Genomic DNA, 23,267 nt, shown 5'->3' on the forward strand with positions numbered 1-23,267 from the left:
CTAAGAACTGAAAGAGCTGTGAAGAAAATGGTTTCATGACTTCATGAGATGGTTATGAGTGAAGAGAATTTACATCAAAGAGGCTTTGATCATTTTATTCTAAAACCAAACAAGATGAAACAATTATTGATCATTTAAGACCAGTAACTTAATTTGGATTATAAAATATTTAAGGAATTTCTCAGTCTTTGGGAGATTCTAAGAAAGATGAATTTACATTACATTCATTACAGTTTTATCAGGAATAATAAGCAACTTGAGTGATTTCGTGTTAAATTTCTGTAAAGATGTTATGCCGATCAGACCTGGCAGGCCCAAACATATTGTGAGGGTCTGCTGTCAGAAGGAGCTCTAACTTAAACCCTGGGGGGGGGCACTGAGTCCGAATGGGCCTCCATCGTTGACCGGGTTAGGGGTTAACCCTAATGGTCCTCAGGTGGAGAAGGGTGGAATGTCCCCCGAGAAGCGGCAGAAGATGGATGTTATTTTCACCCTTTAAAACAGCAGATAATCATGTGCAGGTATTAGTGTATGAAAAATAAAACTCTTTACAAACACAATTTTACTCCTATGATGTGGAACAACATATTTTACATAAGAGGAGAAAAACTATTTTATTTAGGTTCCTCTAAAATTGAATGTAACTGAACTTTAATAAATCAGCTTAAAGGAACACGACGATAACACGTCTTTCCAGCTCTCTGGATCTTCAGAAACTAGAAATATAACGACCACATTTTAAGATTTTTTTCCTCTTCCTGATTGTTCAAAGCTGGATTTAATTAAAGTTATAAGGCAGATGAAAGATCCACAACAGAAAACTTTGTCTGTAGCTTCTGTTTCCAGAGGATAGATTATGATTTTTTTTAAATATGTTTTTCTGCAAAACAAATTAAATAAATAAATACCGAGAATGAAAAAAACAACAACTTATCGACAAAAAGGAAGTGACGTCACCACAATGCTGACTCAGGGAACCAAACCGGAAATCCGCAAAACAAGCCGTTGTGCGCAGGCGCGTCGGCTGCAGCGAGCGCTTGTGATGTTGAGCGGAAAAAATATTTAAAAAACTTATTTTTTCTTCTTCTGTTGGTTCTCTTTTCTTTGTCCCGCAGGACTGACCTCACGGATTTTTCACCACGCAGGTGGAGCGGAGCACGATACCTGCTGCTGTTTTTAATCCAACCCGGAAGTGCGGAAGAGGAGGGCTAAAGTTTATCAGGTAAAGTTCCGATCCGATCGTTTTTCTAAAACTTTAAACTTCGGAGTCCTTCACAGACAGGTGCACTGACACCTGGAAGAGGAGTTCAGAAGAGATCTGGACATCTGGTTAAGCTGATGATCAGAATGAACCCGGAGTGTCGGTTACCTGTCCAACAGGTGAGCCGCAGACACCAGCAGGTGGTGCTGCAGTCAGTCTGCACTTATTCTGCCGCAGAAGAAGAACTCTGACAGAAAACGACCTGCCATCATCTCCTCTTGACAAACATCTCTCGGTTAAAGTCTGGTGGAGGGAAACTGCTTCATGACTCAGGAAAAGCTCTGATGTGGGTCTGAAACTCCAGATGTTCAAAAGATGTTCTACAGAAACAGCTGCAGCTGCCTTAGGTCCTCTACTGTAGCCCTGCTGCCAAAAAACCATCACTGAGAGTCAGAAGAACTTCCCCCCAGCAGCGCTGTTGCACACCAGCAGACTTGGGCCCATCTCAGTTCGCTAATGTTAGCTCCATTAGCTCAGCATCCTCCCAGGACTGGTGTCCAAACTGGCATATCTGGGACTTCCACCACTCACCTGCAGCTGGATCCTAAACTTCCTGTCAGGGTCAACCTCCCCAAACCCCCCCCACAGGGCCGTGTGCTCGCTGCTGGACCGGGCCCACAGGTTCCAGTCCTCATTACTTAGGAGGTTTGTCTGGTAAACGCTGAGGTAAATGTGAAATCTTCACGCCTGGTTACGACTCGTTCCAGGAGCCACATCTGAATCCCAGAACATTTGGCTCAGGTTCTGCTGGTACAGAAACTGGACCTCAGCAGCACCACCTGCTGCTGCTGTGGACCAGCTGTGTTTTGAAGAGCTCAGTCTGATCATGTGATCACAGATGGTCCAATCAGAGGAGCTTCCTCGTCTCTGACATCACGTCTGTTTGTTCTGACAGCGATGAAGAGGGGGCGGGTTCTGGCTGTGCTGGTGGGCGGAGTCTTCTGCTTAGCCGTGATGTCACTCTACCGCATGCTGGATTTGATGCAGGGAACGGAGCCTCGGGGCCACGGGGACACACCTGTTGGACAGGTGGACGAAGTAGGTCACAAACAGGCAACAAGCACTTCCTGTTTCAGGTTATTTCACAGTAAAGCGCCGCTTATGAAACATGAAAATAAGACTTTTTTCATAGATAAATAAATTAGTCAGATATTATTAAACCAATCAAAGGTCTCTCTTCAGGATTTGTCCCGCCTCCAGGAGAAGATCGATAGGTTGGAGCTTCTCCTCAAAAACAACAACCGTCTGGTGGCAAAGCTGCGTGACGCCCTGTTTCAGCACAAATCGCTGGAAACGGGAAGAGGCGGGGCCAATGACAGCTCCGACTCCGCCCACCGCAGAGCGGGGGCGTTTCCTGGTTGCCGATTGGCTGAAGAGATGAAGAACGCTGCTGACGGAGTGCAGGTTAACTTCACTGATGTGACAGATTATATTCTACAGAAACGGAGCCTGTGTGAAAAAAGCTGGATTGAAAAGGTTGAAAATCTGCAGATTCTTGTATTCATCGGTTAGGGTTAACCCTAATCGATGTGTATTTATTAGCTTTCATGGCAGGTTAGAGACGCCTCACCTCCAAATCTGAAGAGGAAGCTCACTGCCTGGGTGAAAGAAAACTGTAAAAACTGTAAATGTAGAGGAGAAACTGAGTTTCTGAATGTTGTCACTGTAGCCTGAAGGAAAAGTCCCAAAAATCATCAAACTGAAGCTGTTATTGTGTAGAAACCATAAAAGATACAGATTGAGTAAAAGTCCAGCTTCCTGTGATGTTTCTGCCGTATGAGCTGCACAACGCTTTGTTTGTTTCTCAGCTGCTGGATGTTTACGACCTCCTGCGCTTCGACAACCCCGATGGCGGCGCCTGGAAGCAGGGCTTTGAGATCAGTTACCGTAGCGACGAGTGGGCGGAGCAGCCACTGGAGCTGTTCCTGGTTCCACACTCGCACAACGACCCTGGTGGGTGGGAATCAGGTCACCTGCTCAGGTGTGTGTGTGGATGAACTGACACAGGTGCTCATTTCAGGCTGGCTGAAGACGTTTGACCGGTACTTCCAGGACCAGACCCGACACATCCTGGACAACATGCTGCTGAAGCTGGGCCAGGACAGCAGGTACTTCCTGTCTGCAGGAACCGGGTTTATGACCACGTGTCAGGGCTGCACCGTTAACCAGATTTTAATGGAACGATGATCGGTTGATATTTAAAACTCTCAGCGCTCCCTGCTGACCACCTGCCTGCAGGAGCCAATCACAGCAGTTCTGGAAGCAGCGACTGGAGTCCCGATGCCAGAATAAGTGATACGATACCAGACAAATTATCACGGTTCCGGGTGTTATCGCGATGCTTTTCATTATTACTATGAACTGCAAAGTATTTGTACTAGTAATAAATACTTATTAAATATGTGAGCCCAATGCCAAAGGCAGGGCCTTATGTGTCAGATTTCACCAGAACAAGCCAGAATCTCATATTTCAGACTGGATTATGATCATATAATGCTTGACTGGCTACTACCAGCCTCTCTGTGTCTCTGTCTGTGGACGGGCAGCAGCTGGGCACCCATCAAAGTTTCTTCAGAAATTTTCTAGTTATGTATGTTGTTATGTGGACGATAAACTTAATACTAATATAAACAATGGACTTAGGATAACAAAGTCTTTTAAAAAATCTATTGGACAAAAATGCTTCTTCTCCAACATAATAAACCATAGAGGAGAAAATGCAATAAACAGGAACCGATTCCCCCTGAAAACTATATTTTTATATATTTTCTAGGAGCTTTAACATCTTTTAACTCTTCATTCTTCAGCCTGTAGAGCATACAGCCGAATATTAGCCAGTTAGTATCGTATTCCACGGTAGAACCGTGGCGATTCGGCACCGCGGGGAACCGTGGGGACAGATCTGCAGGAGTGTGGAGACAGAACCCAAAGAGCTGGGTCCACCTTCTGTTGTGTGGAAACTGTCCACAGCTACAGGAGCAAGCTGCAGGTGGCTTTTTACAAAAGAAGATTCTGCAGCAGAATCAGTGGGTTCTGTTCCACCTGCTCAGCTCGATCAGACCATGTTTATCTGCAGAAGAACCCTTTAGGTGTCGGTTCTGCTGCAGCGTCTCACCGATGTGTTCAAATGTTTGTGGACAGCAGGGAGCTCAGAGAAAAGTTAAAATCCATAAAACACGAACAGAAGCCGGTCAGATTCTCTCTTTAAACTGTTTCCAGGTCAGTTTGTGGACAGCAGGGAGCTCAGAGAAAAGTTAAAATCTATAAAACACGAACAGAAGCCGGTCAGATTCTCTCTTTAAACTGTTTCCAGGTCAGTTTGTGGACAGCAGGGAGCTCAGAGAAAAGTTAAAATCTATAAAACACGAACAGAAGCAGGTCAGATTCTCTCTTTAAACTGTTTCCAGGTCAGTTTGTGGACAGCAGGGAGCTCAGAGAAAAGTTAAAATCCATAAAACACGAACAGAAGCAGGTCAGATTCTCTCTTTAAACTGTTTCCAGGTCAGTTTGTGGACAGCAGGGAGCTCAGAGAAAAGTTAAAATCCATAAAACACGAACAGAAGCAGGTCAGATTCTCTCTTTAAACTGTTTCCAGGTCAGTTTGTGGACAGCAGGGAGCTCAGAGAAAAGTTAAAATCTATAAAACACGAACAGAAGCCGGTCAGATTCTCTCTTTAAACTGTTTCCAGGTCAGTTTGTAGACAGCAGGGAGCTCAGAGAAAAGTTAAAATCTATAAAACACGAACAGAAGCCGGTCAGATTCTCTCTTTAAACTGTTTCCAGGTCAGTTTGTAGACAGCAGGGAGCTCAGAGAAAAGTTAAAATCTATAAAACACGAACAGAAGCCGGTCAGATTCTCTCTTTAAACTGTTTCCAGGTCAGTTTGTGGACAGCAGGGAGCTCAGAGAAAAGTTAAAATCTATAAAACACGAACAGAAGCAGGTCAGATTCTCTCTTTAAACTGTTTCCAGGTCAGTTTGTAGACAGCAGGGAGCTCAGAGAAAAGTTAAAATCTATAAAACACGAACAGAAGCCGGTCAGATTCTCTCTTTAAACTGTTTCCAGGTCAGTTTGTAGACAGCAGGGAGCTCAGAGAAAAGTTAAAATCTATAAAACACGAACAGAAGCAGGTCAGATTCTCTCTTTAAACTGTTTCCAGGTCAGTTTGTAGACAGCAGGGAGCTCAGAGAAAAGTTAAAATCTATAAAACACGAACAGAAGCAGGTCAGATTCTCTCTTTAAACTGTTTCCAGGTCAGTTTGTGGACCGGTTCCCGTTGCGCTGTCACTTATTGATCCATGTTTCTGCTCCGCAGGAGGAAGATGATTTGGGCTGAAATCAGCTTCTTCTCCAAATGGTGGAACGGCATTGACGAGCAGAAGAGAGCGATGGTCAAACGGTAGCCTTCACCCCTAAAAGAACAGCTGCTCTGGTTTATTTCCTGTGTTCTGAAGCTGTGAAACATCAGTTTTTACGTTTCTAAATGAAATGGATCTGATCCAAAAGCAGAAACACGTGCAGGAAACTGAGTGTAACTGTTTTCCTCTGGTGCCGCTCTCTGATTGGTCAGCCTGCTGGAGGCGGGGCAGCTGGAGCTGGTGACGGGCGGCTGGGTGATGGCGGACGAGGCCAACTCGCATTACTTCGCTCTGCTGGATCAGCTGATGGAGGGTCACCAGTGGCTGCAGACTCACCTGGGTGAGTGTCACCGGTGGCTGTCTCGTCGGCGCCAGCCGCCGTCTCTGATGCTAACTCTCTGTTCACAGGCGTGACGCCGAGTAGCGGCTGGGCCGTGGACCCATTCGGCCACTCCCCCTCCATGACCTACCTGCTGAAGGGGGCGGGGCTTAGCAACATGGTCATCCAGAGGGTCCACTACGCTGTGAAGAAGCACTTCGCCCAGCAACGGACGCTGGAGTTTCAGTGGCGACAGAGCTGGGGTGAGAGCGTTTATTATTCTAAGGTTCAGAGGAAACATTTCTGATCATAATCCAGCCGAACTCCCCTCAGATCAGCTGAAAACCGTTCAGTTCAGGGGAAATGCTTCCACCTCCTGCTTCATGACACAAACCGAGCTGCCCTGACGCTCGTTGAACCCAGAACCTCCAGAGGTCAACATCAGACCCACGGAGCGTGGAAAGGGTCAGAAATAACCTCAGAGTGGGATTCAAAATGGCTGACTTCCTGTTGTTTGAACCAAATGTAATTAATTCTCTCTCATAAGATGGAAAGTCAGCGGCGATTTATTGTTCATAATAATAATAAGAACGTGGTCACATTAAGGTCATCCAGGTCATGTGACCCTCAGAGCTGAATAAGGCCGGATGGACGACTTCTTCTTGGATCTGAAAGGTTTGGGTATCCACAGGTTGGAAGAGCTTTCTCTGAGTGCTGATGTTTTTCCTCAGCCTTGGTCGGTCCACTCTCAGCCCGGTGGTGTAGAGTTCTGGTGACGGCCAGTTTTGATGGATGATGTGAGTCTGAAGGCAGGTTCTGGTCAGTATGTTTGGCTTTACTGTAAACCTCAGAGTTCAGACTCCCTCATGAACTTGATGCTGCTGGCCACCGAGGTTCTGAGTTCTGATCTTAACCCAGGTCCGTTCCTCATATCTGAACCAGCGGCTTGGTTCTGTTCCTTTGTATGAGCTCGGAGCAGAAGGAACCTGAGAGGTGAAATCTCTTCCCGTGGTCCTCCACAGCCCTCTGATGAGAATAAAAATCTCCTTCCTGTCTGACTCCGCCCACTTCCTGTGTCTCAGACTCCTCCTCCCGCAGTGACATCACGTGTCACATGATGCCGTTCTACAGCTACGATGTGCCGCACACGTGTGGTCCGAACCCGGCCGTCTGTTGTCAGTTTGACTTTCACCGGCTGCCGGGGGGGCGTGTCTTCTGTCCATGGAGGATCCCACCGCAGCCAATCACAGAGCAGAACGTCCAGGAGAGGTGAGTGGGGGGCGGGGCCAAAGGGTTTATTTGTGACACTGTGAACCGCTCTCACTGATTATGACTGTAAGGCTGATTGATCTGGTACCGATCACTCTGTGGTCCTCTCAGAGCTCTCCTCCTGTTGGACCAGTACCGGCAGAAGTCCCGCCTCTTCCGCTCTCCCGTTCTTCTCGTTCCTCTTGGCGACGACTTCCGTTACGTGGAGTCCAGCGAGTGGGACGCTCAGTTCAGCAACTACCAGAAGCTGTTTGACTACTTCGACCAGCACCCGGAGCTCCACATCAAGGTGAGCTGCTGGGACACCTGGGAGGGGGCGGGGCTTGATTAGACCAATAGGAGTGAGCACAGTTTAGCAGCTGTAGCAGCACTTAAATAACAGGGTCATCTGCATACGTGTAGCAGCAGGATTTAGCAGTTAGGAGTACAGATGGCTGACGTAAGATGGAATGATAGTGGGCCATGGATAGAACCTTGTGGGACACCTGAGAACAAGTGTGTGGCAGCTGATTCGTGATTCTTTTCATGGACATATTTTGATGGATTATATTTAATTTGACAAATGTGATTTTATCTGTTTGCGTGTAGAAACGTTAAAGACTAGATGAACTCGTATGACAGAACTCTGGAATAAAACGCCCTTTGCTTTTTATACTTAGCCTGCTCTTCTTCTGTGGTCGGTTTTCAGGCGCGTTTCGGGACCTTGTCTGATTACTTCGCTGCTCTTCACCGGCGGCTGAGCACTTCGGAAACTATTTTGCCGACACTCCGTGGAGACTTCTTCACGTACGCCGACCGAGACGATCACTACTGGAGCGGATACTTCACCTCCCGACCGTTCTACAAACGGCTCGACAGGACGCTGGAGTCCACGCTCAGGTGAGGTCGCGCTCACCGGCGTGTTCGTACCGGTGTTTCCGCAGGTGCTAACTTCTTCTCCCCCGCAGGGCGACTGAAATCCTGTTCAGCCTCACGCTGGCTGATATGCATCGTTTCCATGGCGACGGTCGCCTGGCTGCAGGTTTTCCAGCACGTGAACATTTCCAACGTCTGACGATGGGTAGGCGGAGCCTAGCACTGTTCCAGCACCACGACGCCGTGACCGGCACGGCCCGCGACCCGGTGGTGGTTGATTACGGCACCAGGTGACCACTTCCTGTTCACTGGTTGCTATGGAGTCACAGGCTCTAACAGGAAGTTCACTCAGATGGTTAATTAGATGAAACGGAAAACATGAGAAATCAAAGTTAGTTTCAGCTCTTCTGAGTTTTCTTTCTTCCCTGATTTTAAAACATCATTCAGCAGCTGACAGATCAGCTGACCGGGAGCATCTTCTGCCTCTGGGCTGTTTCTCTGAGTTTCTGATCCATTCCACTGTTCCCAGCTGGAAACAGGAGCTTTTAAGGTCTGTTCTACAGAATGTGGAGCTGTTAGATAAAGTAGTTTAATCATATCTGAGTGAAGTAGGTGTGACCGATCGAACAAACACAATTATATTTATGTTATTTAGAGGTTAAAGAAGAACTTTTATGAATTAAAATACAAAACAAATGAGTTGTTATGAGAGTAGAAGGTAGAGAAACCTTTAACGTATGTTCACTAATATACAGTTTATGCCACTGAGCTCATGGTGTTAGTTTTAAACGGGACTTAAACCTGAAAGCATTAAATACTTATTTTATAAAACTAGTTTGAGGATTTATTTTAAACCTCAGATTTTATCCAGAACTACACCAACTGTGAACTTCTTCTGCTGGCATCGCTGAATAAGATGCTGTAATGATACAACAGCTCTGGGCTCATATTCACTGCACTCCTTTAATTCATTACCTCCTTTTCTTTTTAAAGTCTGCATTTTAACAGATTTTATGAGCTGTGGAGGAGAATCAACATGAGATGGTTCAGAGTCTCTTATCCAGGGCTATCAAAGCAACATCCTGTCCAATTCCTTGTGTCAGTATTAAGGCTTACTAAGGCCAATTTATACAAGTTAGCTGAGCTAAAGGAACCAATGGATCCCATAAATTCTTCAGTTTGATTCAGTGGAGAAAAAGAACCCGTTGAGTCTGTGGTGCTTAACGTTGAATATCTCAGCCTCACTGTAGCAGCAACCCGGCCACGTATTACTCCACATTACCTCTGCTATTCAGCAGTCTGCCTGGAAGGAAGCTGGACACGAAAAGAATCTTAAACAGAAAGCAGAAACAAAGGTACAAGATTCGTTCCTTTGGCTGCTTAACCTGGTCTGAGAGCTAAATGGCTGTGATGTCATCAGCAGCGTGATTAAAGGAGTAGTTAATATGACTTTTACACTTACCTGGTGTCAGCATTGGTAAAAGTCAACATGTTCATCTAAAAGGTATAAACTTGTATTAACACAGAACATTGGAATTAGCTGTAGGTTGGTGTCACAGTTGCACGGGTTTGAGTCCCAGAAACATTGGAATTAGCATGTTTGCATAGATCAGAGAGCATATGTGGATCGTTTTAGGGCAGAAGCTAAATTAACTGTATTACATGTTTGTTAGCCATGTGGAAGGAACGAAAAGCTAACAAAACCGATGTGTTAGCATGTCAAGATGAATAGAGCTAAAGGGTTTGAAGTCATAAAACTGTGAAATGTTGCAAACATGATTACGGTAAAATACTGTAGAGTTACTGATGTAAATGTTGTAATGACGTTCTTTTTGTTTTTTCTTTTTTGCTTCCTATTATAAAAAAAAGAACCCTTCTTAACACCATAGGACCTGTGTAGCTTCTTTAGCGTTAGCCTGTTTTGTCCCATTTTCTTTCCATGCTCTCTGTTGAAGGACCTGTCGCCACAGCCAACAGTTGCAGGTACCGACTCGTTTAGTGTGAACAGTTAGCGTTTAGCATTAGCCACCCATCAAACGCATCCGTTTAGTTTTTGCATCTAACATTAGTTTTCCATCACTCCCATTTGGTTATTGATGTTAGCATGATGTTAGTGTGATGTTAACATATTAGTGTGATGTTAGCATGTTGTTAGCGTGCTGTTTGTGAGTAGTTTTATTTGAGCACGTTAAAAGATTAACAGCACTTTGTTCAGGCTGTCGGTTCATTCAAACAGTAAAAATCTGACTGAACATTTGTTTTACAGGATGTTTCACGCCATTCTGAACCTGCACCAGGTGCTGCAGAGCTCCGCCCACTGGCTCACCCTGCTGGATAAGAGCCAGTACCACCATGACCAATCAAAACCCTTCTTTCAAATGGTGACCTCATCAGATGTGTAAATGTTGTGTTGTTTTTTATTTTGTAAAGAGGCGGCAGAAGCGACACTCAGGTGTGTTTTCCCTGCTGGGCTCTTGTTTTCCTGAGGTTCTGCTCGATCTCAGGTGCAGATGTGTGGCTCCGCGCTCACCTGAGCTCACCTGCGCTCACCTGAGCTCACCTGAGCTCACCTGAGCTCACCTGCGCTCACCTGAGCTCACCTGAGCTCACCTGAGCTCACCTGCGCTCACCTGCGCTCACCTGAGCTCACCTGAGCTCACCTGAGCTCACCTGAGCTCACCTGCGCTCACCTGAGCTCACCTGAGCTCACCTGAGCTCACCTGAGCTCACCTGCTCTCACCTGTGTTAAACATGGAAACTGCTGTTTTTGTCGGCCTGTGGACAGATTTTGATGTGGTGATTTTTCAGGATGAGGTGATCTCGGCGCACGACGCTCTGCCTCAGAAGACGCCGCTCACGCTCAGTGATGAGCCGAGGTAAAGGGGCGGAGCTTCATGGAGGAGCTAGAATAGCTTAACGCAGGTATTGATTTCTGTTCTTTGTTCCAGGTCATTGGTCGTCTTTAACCCCACGGAGCAGCTGCGCTCCTCTGTCATCAGTGCGGTCGTCGACTCCCCAGATGCTCATGTTGTTGACGCAGAAACGGGTCGGCCTATGGCTGCTCAGATCTCGGCGGTGTGGGTGGAGCCAGGCCAAGTGTCCACAGAGGCCTTCCAGGTGAAGCGCGGATCAGGGATCAGTTCATTGATCGCATCAGCTCATTTTAACTTTCTCGGTTTGTTCTTCTTCCTCCAGCTCTCCTTCATCGCTGAGCTTCCTCCTCTGGCGCTCGTCACGTATCATGTGACCAAGGCATCAGCTGGCGCCACCCCCCGGGCCCGCTACACCGTCCATCGTCACGGAAACTCAGCATCTGTGCTCTCTGAACACTTCCAGGTGTCCCACCTGGAGGGATCTGAGGTCAACGCCCCACTGTCGCTTAGCAACCGGCACCTCCAGATATGGAGCTCACAGGACACCGGGCTGCTGCAGGTCAGACACGTTCCCATGGAAACACAGTTTGATTAAACACGATGGAGCAGTTTTAATCTTTATGACGTCTTTTTTTTATATATATCCAGAAGCTCCGTCTCCGGTCCGGTCTGGTCCGTCAGGTCCAGGTCCAGTTCCTGTGGTATGGAACCAGAACTGAAAGATACCGGGACAAGAGTGGAGCTTACCTGTTCCTGCCGGGGGCGGAGGGGGCTCAGGTGAGACCAGGAGCTGGACCAGGAGCTGGACCAGGAGCTGGACCAGTCAGACTCTCCCTGTCCGGCATCTGATTAATTGGGAATGTCTCTCATCCTCCCGCAGCTGTACTCGTCTTCTGAGCCCCCCCTGGTCCGGGTCACCAGAGGCCCGATCTTCTCTGAGATCACTTCCTGTTTCCGACACTTCACACACACAGTGCGGCTCCTCCACCTGGACGGTAACGAGTTCTGAATGATTTAACTCTGGGTTCTTAACTTAAAAACTTTAACTTCACTGAATATTTAACAAGCAGAGTCTGGTCTGTCTGTCCCAGGGCATGCTGGGAAATCCCTTCAGATTTCCAACATGGTGGACATCAGGTCAGAGGCCAACCGCGAGCTCGTTATGAGACTTGTCAGCAGTGTTGCCAGCGGCAACCGTTTCTACAGCGACCTCAACGGTTTCCAGGTGCTTATCTGCTTTCATTCTGGTCAATCAGATGCTTCTGCTACTGTGATGTCACGCGCTGGTAGAGGTCGACCGCCTGCTGATTGATCCCTCGTGAACGCTCCCTTTGCCTGTAATTTATTACTGATACAGATGCAGCAGCGCCGCACTCTGGAGAAACTCCCCCTGCAGGCCAACTTTTACCCCATGACCTCATCGGCGTTCCTGCAGGACCCGATGAGTCGTCTGTCGCTGTTGTCGGCTCAGAGTCAGGGCGTCGCATCACTGCGTCCAGGTGAGTGCACGACCGGGTGAGTGCACGTCCGGGTGAGTGCACGACCGGGGGAGCGCACGTCCGGGTGAGTGCACGACCGGGTGAGTGCACGACCGGGTGAGTGCACGTCCGGGTGAGTGCACGTCCGGGTGAGTGCACGTCCAGGTGAGTGCACGACCGGGTGAGTGCACGTCCGGGTGAGTGCACGTCCAGGTGAGTGCACGACCGGGTGAGTGCACGTCCGGGTGAGTGCACGACCGGGTGAGTGCACGTCCGGGTGAGTGCACGTCCGGGTGAGTGCACGTCCGGGTGAGTGCACGACCGGGGGAGTGCACGACCGGGGGAGCGCACGGCCGGGTGAGTGCACGACCGGGTGAGTGCACGACCGGGTGAGTGCACGACCGGGTTAGTGCACGTCCAGGTGAGTGCACGTCCGGTGGGACTCACCTGCTGCTAATGAGATGGCGCCTCGGCTTCGATGATGAGTGAAACAAAGAATCCCGGGACAGTGAACGCAGCACCATTACAGCAGCTAAAATGTAGAATATTGATCAGATATCAGGAGCAGGTGGTGGACAGATGAGATCTGGAGCTTTTTATCGCCTTGCCACACCTTCTCTGTGTGCTCTCATGCACATGGTTGGGTTTTTGGGGCCGGTGGTACGGGACGGGAGGATGTTGAAGGTCATAGAAAACATCGTCTACGGGGAATTTTTTGAGGGCCTCGCTCCCTCCGGCCAGGTTTCAGTCTTTGGGACAGGTTTGCTTTTCCTTTGAGGGGGTGTGATGGATGATTAAAGGCCCCCGCAGTTCTATACGTACTCCAACCGGCTGACAGCGGTTTGTTTTCAGAGTCCCACAGCTGGGCAAGAGCTATGCTAACGTTAGCGTTAATGTGAGCTTTGATCTGTACCTGTGCAGGTGAGCTGGAGGTGGTGCTGGACCGGAAGCTGCAGCAGGACGATAACCGCGGCCTCGGTCAGGGCGTCACCGACAACAAACTGACAGCGAGCGTCTATCACCTGCTGCTGGAGGACAGAGGGGGCGGGGCTCAGGTGAGGGGGTGTGGTTTAAGCGGGGAGGAGGGGCTCAGGTGAGGGGGTGTAGCTCCCTTTATGGTAATTAGTGTTTATTTCTCAGGTATCTCGTGAGAGTAATTTTTTTCTTTTCCTGACAGGAAGTGGGAGGAGCCTCGGTTGAACACCTGTCCCTGCTCGCACACCTGGCCTCGCTGTCCCTCTGCCACCCGCCCATCACCATGGTTGCCCCGAGCGACAGCCAGCGGCCAAAGCTCGGCCGCTTCCTGCCGCTCAGCTCGTCACTGCCGTGCGACCTCCACCTGCTGAACCTGAGGACGCTGGAGGACCCACAGGTGAGAGCTGCACCTGGACGTGTGTGCGACCCTGAAACAGCTGACAGCGAACTCCACGTTTTAGTTGTTTTAACTCCACGTTTTAGTTGTTTTAACTCCACGTTTTAGTTGTTTTAACTCCACGTTTTAGTTGTGTTTTAACTCCAGGTTTTAGTTCTGTTTTAACTCCAGGTTTTAGTTGTGTTTTAACTCCAGGTTTTAGTTGTGTTTTAACTCCACGTTTTAGTTGTGTTTTAACTCCAGGTTTTAGTTGTTTTAACTCCAGGTTTTAGTTGTTTTAACTCCATGTTTTAGTTGTGTTTTAACTCCATGTTTTAGTTGTGTTTTAACTCCAGGTTTTAGTTGTGTTTTAACTCCAGGTTTTAGTTGTGTTTTAACTCCATGTTTTAGTTGTGTTTTAACTCCAGGTTTTAGTTGTGTTTTAACTCCAGGTTTTAGTTGTGTTTTAACTACATGTTTTAGTTGTGTTTTAACTCCAGGTTTTAGTTGTGTTTTAACTCCAGGTTTTAGTTGTGTTTTAACTCTATGTTTTAGTTGTGTTTTAACTCCAGGTTTTAGTTGTGTTTTAACTCCAGGTTTTAGTTGTTTTAACTCCATGTTTTAGTTGTGTTTTAACTCCATGTTTTAGTTGTTTTAACTCCATGTTTTAGTTGTGTTTTAACTCCAGGTTTTAGTTCTGTTTTAACTCCAGGTTTTAGTTGTGTTTTAACTCCATGTTTTAGTTGTGTTTTAACTCCAGGTTTTAGTTGTGTTTTAACTCCAGGTTTTAGTTGTGTTTTAACTCCACGTTTTAGTTGTGTTTTAACTCCACGTTTTAGTTGTGTTTTAACTCCACGTTTTAGTTGTGTTTTAACTCCACGTTTTAGTTGTGTTTTAACTCCACGTTTTAGTTGTGTTTTAACTCCAGGTTTTAGTTGTGTTTTAACTCCAGGTTTTAGTTGTGTTTTAACTCCAGGTTTTAGTTGTGTTTTAACTCCAGGTTTTAGTTGTGTTTTAACTCCAGGTTTTAGTTGTGTTTTAACTCCATGTTTTAGTTCTGTTTTAACTCCAGGTTTTAGTTGTGTTTTAACTCCAGGTTTTAGTTCTGTTTTAACTCCAGGTTTTAGTTGTGTTTTAACTCCAGGTTTTAGTTGTGTTTTAACTCCACGTTTTAGTTGTTTTAACTCCATGTTTTAGTTGTGTTTTAACTCCATGTTTTAGTTGTTTTAACTCCATGTTTTAGTTGTGTTTTAACTCCAGGTTTTAGTTTTGTTTTAACTCCAGGTTTTAGTTGTGTTTTAACTCCAGGTTTTAGTTGTGTTTTAACTCCAGGTTTTAGTTGTGTTTTAACTCCATGTTTTAGTTCTGTTTTAACTCCAGGTTTTAGTTGTGTTTTAACTCCAGGTTTTAGTTGTGTTTTAACTCCACGTTTTAGTTGTTTTAACTCCATGTTTTAGTTGTGTTTTAACTCCATGTTTTAGTTGTTTTAACTCCAGGTTTTAGTTGTGTTTTAACTCCAGGTTTTAGTTGTGTTTTAACTCCAGGTTTTAGTTGTGTTTTAACTCCATGTTTTAGTTCTGTTTTAACTCCAGGTTTTAGTTGTGTTTTAACTCCAGGTTTTAGTTGTGTTTTAACTCCACGTTTTAGTTGTGTTTTAACTCCAGGTTTTAGTTGTGTTTTAACTCCAGGTTTTAGTTGTTTTAACTCCACGTTTTAGTTGTGTTTTAACTCCAGGTTTTAGTTCTGTTTTAACTCCAGGTTTTAGTTGTTTTAACTCCACGTTTTAGTTGTGTTTTAACTCCAGGTTTTAGTTGTGTTTTAACTCCAGGTTTTAGTTGTTTTAACTCCACGTTTTAGTTGTGTTTTAACTCCAGGTTTTAGTTGTGTTTTAACTCCATGTTTTAGTTGTGTTTTAACTCCATGTTTTAGTTGTGTTTTAACTCCAGGTTTTAGTTGTGTTTTAACTCCAGGTTTTAGTTCTGTTTTAACTCCAGGTTTTAGTTGTGTTTTAACTCCATGTTTTAGTTGTGTTTTAACTCCATGTTTTAGTTGTTTTAACTCCAGGTTTTAGTTATGTCTAAACTCCAGGTTTTAGTTGTGTTTTAACTCCAGGTTTTAGTTGTGTTTTAACTCCATGTTTTAGTTCTGTTTTAACTCCAGGTTTTAGTTGTGTTTTAACTCCAGGTTTTAGTTGTGTTTTAACTCCATGTTTTAGTTGTTTTAACTCCAGGTTTTAGTTATGTTTTAACTCCAGGTTTTAGTTGTGTTTTAACTCCATGTTTTAGTTGTGTTTTAACTCCATGTTTTAGTTGTTTTAACTCCATGTTTTAGTTGTGTTTTAACTCCATTTTTTAGTTGTGTTTTGACTCCAGGTTTTAGTTGTGTTTTAACTCCATGTTTTAGTTGTTTTAACTCCAGGTTTTAGTTGTGTTTTAACTCCAGGTTTTAGTTGTGTTTTAACTCCATGTTTTAGTTCTGTTTTAACTCCAGGTTTTAGTTGTGTTTTAACTCCAGGTTTTAGTTGTGTTTTAACTCCACGTTTTAGTTGTTTTAACTCCATGTTTTAGTTGTGTTTTAACTCCATGTTTTAGTTGTTTTAACTCCAGGTTTTAGTTGTGTTTTAACTCCAGGTTTTAGTTGTGTTTTAACTCCAGGTTTTAGTTGTGTTTTAACTCCATGTTTTAGTTCTGTTTTAACTCCAGGTTTTAGTTGTGTTTTAACTCCAGGTTTTAGTTGTGTTTTAACTCCACGTTTTAGTTGTGTTTTAACTCCAGGTTTTAGTTGTGTTTTAACTCCAGGTTTTAGTTGTTTTAACTCCACGTTTTAGTTGTGTTTTAACTCCAGGTTTTAGTTCTGTTTTAACTCCAGGTTTTAGTTGTTTTAACTCCACGTTTTAGTTGTGTTTTAACTCCAGGTTTTAGTTGTGTTTTAACTCCAGGTTTTAGTTGTTTTAACTCCACGTTTTAGTTGTGTTTTAACTCCAGGTTTTAGTTGTGTTTTAACTCCAGGTTTTAGTTCTGTTTTAACTCCATGTTTTAGTTGTGTTTTAACTCCAGGTTTTAGTTGTGTTTTAACTCCAGGTTTTAGTTCTGTTTTAACTCCAGGTTTTAGTTGTGTTTTAACTCCATGTTTTAGTTGTGTTTTAACTCCATGTTTTAGTTGTTTTAACTCCAGGTTTTAGTTATGTCTAAACTCCAGGTTTTAGTTGTGTTTTAACTCCAGGTTTTAGTTGTGTTTTAACTCCATGTTTTAGTTCTGTTTTAACTCCAGGTTTTAGTTGTGTTTTAACTCCAGGTTTTAGTTGTGTTTTAACTCCATGTTTTAGTTGTTTTAACTCCAGGTTTTAGTTATGTTTTAACTCCAGGTTTTAGTTGTGTTTTAACTCCATGTTTTAGTTGTGTTTTAACTCCATGTTTTAGTTGTTTTAACTCCATGTTTTAGTTGTGTTTTAACTCCATTTTTTAGTTGTGTTTTGACTCCAGGTTTTAGTTGTGTTTTAACTCCAGGTTTTAGTTGTGTTTTAACTCCATGTTTTAGTTGTGTTTTAACTCCAGGTTTTAGTTGTGTTTTAACTCCATGTTTTAGTTGTGTTTTAACTCCATGTTTTAGTTGTGTTTTAACTCCATGTTTTAGTTGTGTTTTAACTCCATGTTTTAGTTGTGTTTTAACTCCACGTTTTAGTTGTTTTAACTCCATGTTTTAGTTGTGTTTTAACTCCATGTTTTAGTTGTGTTTTAACTCCACGTTTTAGTTGTTTTAACTCCATGTTTTAGTTGTGTTTTAACTCCAGGTTTTAGTAGTTATGAACCGCCGCTGTATGAGACCACTGGTTCTTTGGGCTGATTCAGTGGAGTGACGCCTCCAGTTCCAGAACAATCTGCTTCCTGGTTTAGCTCCTCCCAGGAACACTCTGATTGGTTAAAGACTTTAGTTCATTTTCTCTTTGATAAACAAAGAAATTTAATTTGTGAAAAGGTAATTTTTTGTGTAAACAGGAAGCACAGAGCCCGTCACAGGAAGTAGCTCTCCTCCTCCACAGGAAGGGTTTCGACTGCAGCTCCACCCCTGAGCCGCTGCCACAGTGCACGTGGAGTGTGCACGAGGAGGTGAACACAACGCACACACATTTTTATATCATTATTTATGCTTTCTGTTTTCAAAAGATTTCCTTTTTGTTTTCTTTCACTTTTCAAATGACCTGTTTTCTTCTTCTCTGATTTTGTTTGTCTAACCAACCATAACTTCTTCTTCTTCTTCTTCTGTGGCCGTATTCACAAAGCTTTTTATCTTACTGCTACAAGCTTTTCCTTAAAAGTGATCCACAAAGCCGCTGAGACCTGCTCATACTAAGGATAAATCACTAAGAGTGAAGTTTGACTTCGAGGACTTTTAATCTCTCCTTTAGTTAGGTGCTACTTTCAGCCTAAAATCCTTTGTGAATCAGACCACTGGTGTTTTGTTTGATTAACCAGTTGTAACGTTTTCTTCTCTCGTGTTGTTTTATATGTTTTCTTATTCTTTGGTCATTTCAGGTAAACCTGGACGATCTCTTCTCTCCTCTTCGGTTCCGTTTGGTCCAGCGGTCGGGTTTCACTTTGCTGCGTGACCACGACGAGCAGGACTCCGCCCAGCAGCAGTCGCCACGCATTGCTCGCCTCCGGCCGATGGAGATCAGCGCTTTCCGAGTGCAGATTGACTGAAAACCAAATTTTAGGATTTTTGCCCAGAGCTGCTGCAGCCAATGAGCTGAGACTTTGAGAGCTGAGCGACCAATCAGAGCACAGCTCAGCTACAAAACAAAGTTGGACACTTTAAACTTTTAAAAGAAATTAAAAATGTCAGCTGTTACACAGGAAACAGGAAGTCAGGATTTTCAGGATAAGAGCCATCCAACATCAGATTATTTATTCATGGTGAACAAACACTGAAGCTGAATCTGTTGCTACGGCAACACAAAGGGACCAATCCAGTGAATGTCAGTGAGCGTGTGCACTGAAAGCGATCAATTAGGTTTATTGATCCGTTTGTAGTGATGCCGATTCACACGTTTTAAATTAATATTGCTGTGAAAAAGGGAATTCTGGGAAAAATTGTCTATTTTTTTGAGGTTGAGATTTTCTATATTTTCTGTGAAATGATGAAGAATATGTTTTTACTTCTGTGAATTTATTGAAAATGTTTACTTGTTTATTTTGTGGGGAAATTAGTGTTTAAATACAAAATAAATTATTCTTTAATTCTAATTTAGTTTTATTTCAGTCATTTCTAACATTTTCTTTTTCAAAACAAAACCTAAGAAGTGAAATGTTGACAGAAAAGGTTTCGCTGAAGCTGAACATGTGACACCAACAGCAGATTCTGTTCAGAATAAACACTGAAACAAAAAGATGTTTTATAAGCACTCAGAATATATTACTGTATATATATATATAAAAACACTTCCTGTTAGCTCAGTAACGGCCGCACTGATACGATGTTTTATTTCATTTTCATTCATCAGTTTACTGGAACATTTTCAACATGAATACATCCAAATTCAGAGGATAGTTCAGATAAAACATGTCTGTTATCTGGTGGTAATGTGGGACTTTCAACCTGTTTTATTCAGGGGGGGGCGGCTTTTTTCTCCTTCTGTGTGACTGTTCCAGCTGTAACTTCCAACCCAAACAATGTTTTACAGTCAAACATCTGGATTCAGAAAATCTGTTTTTATCCACAGATCACACAGTACCAGTAACCAAAGCAAAGATCACAGACTACGATAGGAGTCCCCTTCCCGTCCCCCCCCCCCAAATCAAGAGTAACCAATCATCTCAAGTTCAACGCGCTATTCCAAGGGAACGGGTTATTCCAGGGGAACGGGCTATTGTAGGGGAACGGGCTATTGTAGGGGAACGGGCTATTGTAGGGGAACGGGCTATTGTAGGGGAACGGGCTATTGTAGGGGAACGGGCTATTGTAGGGGAACGGGCTATTGTAGGGGAACGGGCTATTGTAGGGGAACGGGCTATTCTAGGGGAACGGGCTATTGTAGGGGAACGGGCTATTGTAGGGGAACGGGCTATTGTAGGGGAACGGGCTATTGTAGGGGAACGGGCTATTGTAGGGGAACGGGCTATTGTAGGGGAACGGGTTATTGTAGGGGAACGGGTTATTCCGGGGGAACGGGTTATTCTAGGGGAACGGGCTATTGTAGGGGAACGGGCTATTGTAGGGGAACGGGCTATTCTAGGGGAACGGGCTATTGTAGGGGAACGGGTTATTCTAGGGGAACGGGTTATTCTAGGGGAACGGGCTATTGTAGGGGAACGGGCTATTGTAGGGGAACGGGCTATTGTAGGGGAACGGGCTATTCTAGGGGAACGGGCTATTGTAGGGGAACGGGCTATTGTAGGGGAACGGGTTATTGTAGGGGAACGGGTTATTGTAGGGGAACGGGTTATTCCGGGGGAACGGGTTATTCTAGGGGAACGGGCTATTGTAGGGGAACGGGCTATTGTAGGGGAACGGGTTATTGTAGGGGAACGGGTTATTGTAGGGGAACGGGTTATTCCGGGGGAACGGGTTATTCTAGGGGAACGGGCTATTGTAGGGGAACGGGCTATTGTAGGGGAACGGGCTATTCTAGGGGAACGGGCTATTGTAGGGGAACGGGTTATTCTAGGGGAACGGGTTATTCTAGGGGAACGGGCTATTGTAGGGGAACGGGCTATTGTAGGGGAACGGGCTATTGTAGGGGAACGGGCTATTGTAGGGGAACGGGCTATTGTAGGGGAACGGGTTATTGTAGGGGAACGGGTTATTGTAGGGGAACGGGTTATTCCGGGGGAACGGGTTATTCTAGGGGAACGGGCTATTGTAGGGGAACGGGCTATTGTAGGGGAACGGGCTATTCTAGGGGAACGGGCTATTGTAGGGGAACGGGTTATTCTAGGGGAACGGGTTATTCTAGGGGAACGGGCTATTGTAGGGGAACGGGCTATTGTAGGGGAACGGGCTATTGTAGGGGAACGGGCTATTGTAGGGGAACGGGTTATTCCGGGGGAACGGGCTATTGTAGGGGAACGGGCTATTGTAGGGGAACGGGCTATTGTAGGGGAACGGGCTATTGTAGGGGAACGGGCTATTGTAGGGGAACGGGCTATTGTAGGGGAACGGGTTATTCCGGGGGAACGGGTTATTCTAGGGGAACGGGCTATTCCAGGGGAACGGGCTATTCTGGGGGAACAGGCTATTGTAGGGGAACGGGCTATTCCAGGGGAACGGGTTATTGTAGGGTAACGGGTTATTCCGGGGGAACGGGCTATTCCAGGGGAACGGGTTATTCTAGGGGAACGGGTTATTCTAGGGGAACGGGTTATTCTAGGGGAACGGGTTATTCTAGGGGAACGGGCTATTGTAGGGGAACGGGTTATTCTAGGGGAACGGGCTATTCCAGGGGAACGGGCTATTGTAGGGGAACGGGCTATTCTAGGGGAACGGGCTATTGTAGGGGAACGGGCTATTCCGGGGGAACGGGTTATTCCAGGGGAACGGGCTATTCCAGGGGAACGGGTTATTGTAGGGGAACGGGCTATTCCGGGGGAACGGGCTATTCCAGGGGAACGGGTTATTCCGGGGGAACGGGCTATTCCAGGGGAACGGGTTATTCTAGGGGAACGGGTTATTGTAGGGGAACGGGTTATTCCGGGGGAACGGGCTATTCCGGGGGAACGGGTTATTCTAGGGGAACGGGTTATTGTAGGGGAACGGGTTATTCCGGGGGAACGGGCTATTCCGGGGGAACGGGTTATTCTAGGGGAACGGGTTATTGTAGGGGAACGGGTTATTCCGGGGGAACGGGCTATTCCGGGGGAACGGGCTATTGTAGGGGAACGGGTTATTCCGGGGGAACGGGCTATTCCAGGGGAACGGGTTATTGTAGGGGAACGGGTTATTCTAGGGGAATGTGCTATTCTAGGGGAACGGGCTATTGTAGGGGAACGGGTTATTCCGGGGGAACTGGCTATTCTGGGGGAACGGGCTATTCTAGGGGAACGGGCTATTCTAGGGGAATGTGCTATTCTAGGGGAACGGGCTATTGTAGGGGAAGGGGTTATTCTGGGGGAACGGGCTATTGTAGGGGAACGGGCTATTCTTCCCCTGTTGATATGATATGGTTTATATGATAAAGGTAAGTAAGATAAATAAGATATCTGCTAAGACATCTAAAAACAAGTAAAAGAACCTTAACATTTATCCTGAAGCGTACGGGGAGCCAATGGAATGATTTTAAAGCTGGCGTAATGTGCTCCCGCCCTCAGTGGTTCTGTTCTTCCACAAAGTGACGCTGTGCACATGCTGTGCACGTGCTGTGGACCCACACCTCCCAGGAGGAGTTTTATGGGGGAGGAATCAGACTCAAATACAGCTTTAAACTCTGAGTTACTGTTACTTTATTCATGAAATACAAATGTTACAGTGAAACACGATAATTGATGACACAGCTTCTGTCGAGCACACAGATATAAGAAGATATAAAGATATTAGAATATATAAGAAGAACAGGAAGTAAAAGATACACTTTAGTGAGCAGAGATAGAGAAGATCCTGTTAAAAAGACTTAAGAAGTCCTCCAAAGATATGAACGGAAATAAGTCCAAAACCAGCACCCTGACCCACCCAAACCTTCACCAACAGCCGACCTCGGCATATCCGATCATTTCCTTTAGTTAAACAAAGACGGTTAAAAATCTGAGCTTTTTGTAGCTGCTCTTTGTTTCCAGAGAGATGGATGAGATAAAACTGATTTAAAGAAAAGAAGAAAACATATTTACACCTCCTGAAAGGTTGGTTCTGTTGGCCTGAAACATAAATCAAATTAAACAAATGAAAACTGAATATTTTATTCACAAGCTTCACCGAAGAGAAGAAACACAAAGTTAACAATAAATTAAAATAAATGTAGAGATGAAATTAAATCTAAAAACTGAACAAGAATGAAAAGATTGATTAAAATAAAAAAACTGAGCCCAGTTTATTTTCTGTTCTTTAAAGTCAGATTTTCATGAATTTTGGGAGACTTGAACCCATAAAATGCTCCTATTCTCATTAATAACTGCAGCTCAACCTGAGAGTTGTGTCTGTGAGAAACTTTCTCTGGTTCCAGTAAACTCAGCTCGGTTTCATCTTCTTCAGGCTCCCCTGCTCTTTGTTCTCACCCTTCCTGTTCTTCCTTTTCTTCCTTTTCTGCTCTTCCCATCCTCCCTTCTTTATGGTCACCTGTAAAGCCTCCAGTAATCCTCTCTGTGCTTCATCCATCAGCCTCTCCAGCTCCTTCACTTCTTCTGTCTCCAGTGTAACCAGCCGGTGTAACAGAGGTCCGCAGTAAAGCCTGAGAACGAGATGAAGCATCATTTCCTGTCTCACTGAGAGTATTTTACACATTGTGAGTTGAGAATGGAACGGTTTTTACCGAGCACAGTCTGGTTCTGGCAGAGGGAAACGCAGCAGCTGGTTCAGAT

At 45.1% G+C, this 23,267-nt stretch overlaps 1 protein-coding gene across 2 annotated transcripts; it reads left to right on the top strand.

Moving 5' to 3' along the window:
- The first annotated feature begins 1,017 nt into the window (after nt 1-1,017).
- man2a1 (mannosidase, alpha, class 2A, member 1) lies at nt 1,018-19,005 on the top strand. 2 transcript variants are annotated; one of them, XM_072371253.1, is made up of 24 exons: nt 1,018-1,222; nt 2,157-2,299; nt 2,432-2,665; nt 3,070-3,214; nt 3,282-3,369; nt 5,577-5,660; nt 5,832-5,959; nt 6,028-6,201; nt 7,021-7,207; nt 7,319-7,496; nt 7,896-8,086; nt 8,155-8,352; nt 10,329-10,443; nt 10,871-10,938; nt 11,011-11,179; nt 11,258-11,494; nt 11,584-11,712; nt 11,816-11,930; nt 12,027-12,160; nt 12,293-12,434; nt 13,335-13,468; nt 13,591-13,785; nt 17,760-17,870; nt 18,297-19,005. In XM_072371253.1, exons 2-24 carry the CDS (start codon nt 2,159-2,161, stop codon nt 18,462-18,464), a joined length of 3,465 nt encoding a protein of 1,154 aa, XP_072227354.1. In that variant the 5' UTR covers nt 1,018-1,222; nt 2,157-2,158; the 3' UTR covers nt 18,465-19,005. The 2 variants fall into 2 exon arrangements, with proteins under 2 accessions (XP_072227354.1, XP_072227355.1); XM_072371254.1 differs by having other exon boundaries at nt 2,444-2,665.
- Nucleotides 19,006-23,267: the final 4,262 nt, after the last annotated feature.

Source organism: Leuresthes tenuis, unplaced genomic scaffold (assembly GCF_036924035.1).
Source record: "Leuresthes tenuis unplaced genomic scaffold, fLeuTen1.0.hap1 SCAF_19, whole genome shotgun sequence".
In the NCBI taxonomy this organism is placed as follows: Eukaryota; Metazoa; Chordata; class Actinopteri; order Atheriniformes; family Atherinopsidae; genus Leuresthes; species Leuresthes tenuis.

Excerpts from the sequence above, each read along its gene's own strand:
- man2a1 (XM_072371253.1), top strand. The coding sequence starts at position 2,159 with ATGAAGAGGGGGCGGGTTCTGGCTGTGCTGGTGGGCGGAGTCTTCTGC. Across the intron at positions 7,497-7,895 it reads ACCCGGAGCTCCACATCAAG|GCGCGTTTCGGGACCTTGTC; the intron begins GTGAGCTGCTGG and ends GTCGGTTTTCAG. Across the intron at positions 8,087-8,154 it reads ACGCTGGAGTCCACGCTCAG|GGCGACTGAAATCCTGTTCA; the intron begins GTGAGGTCGCGC and ends TCTCCCCCGCAG.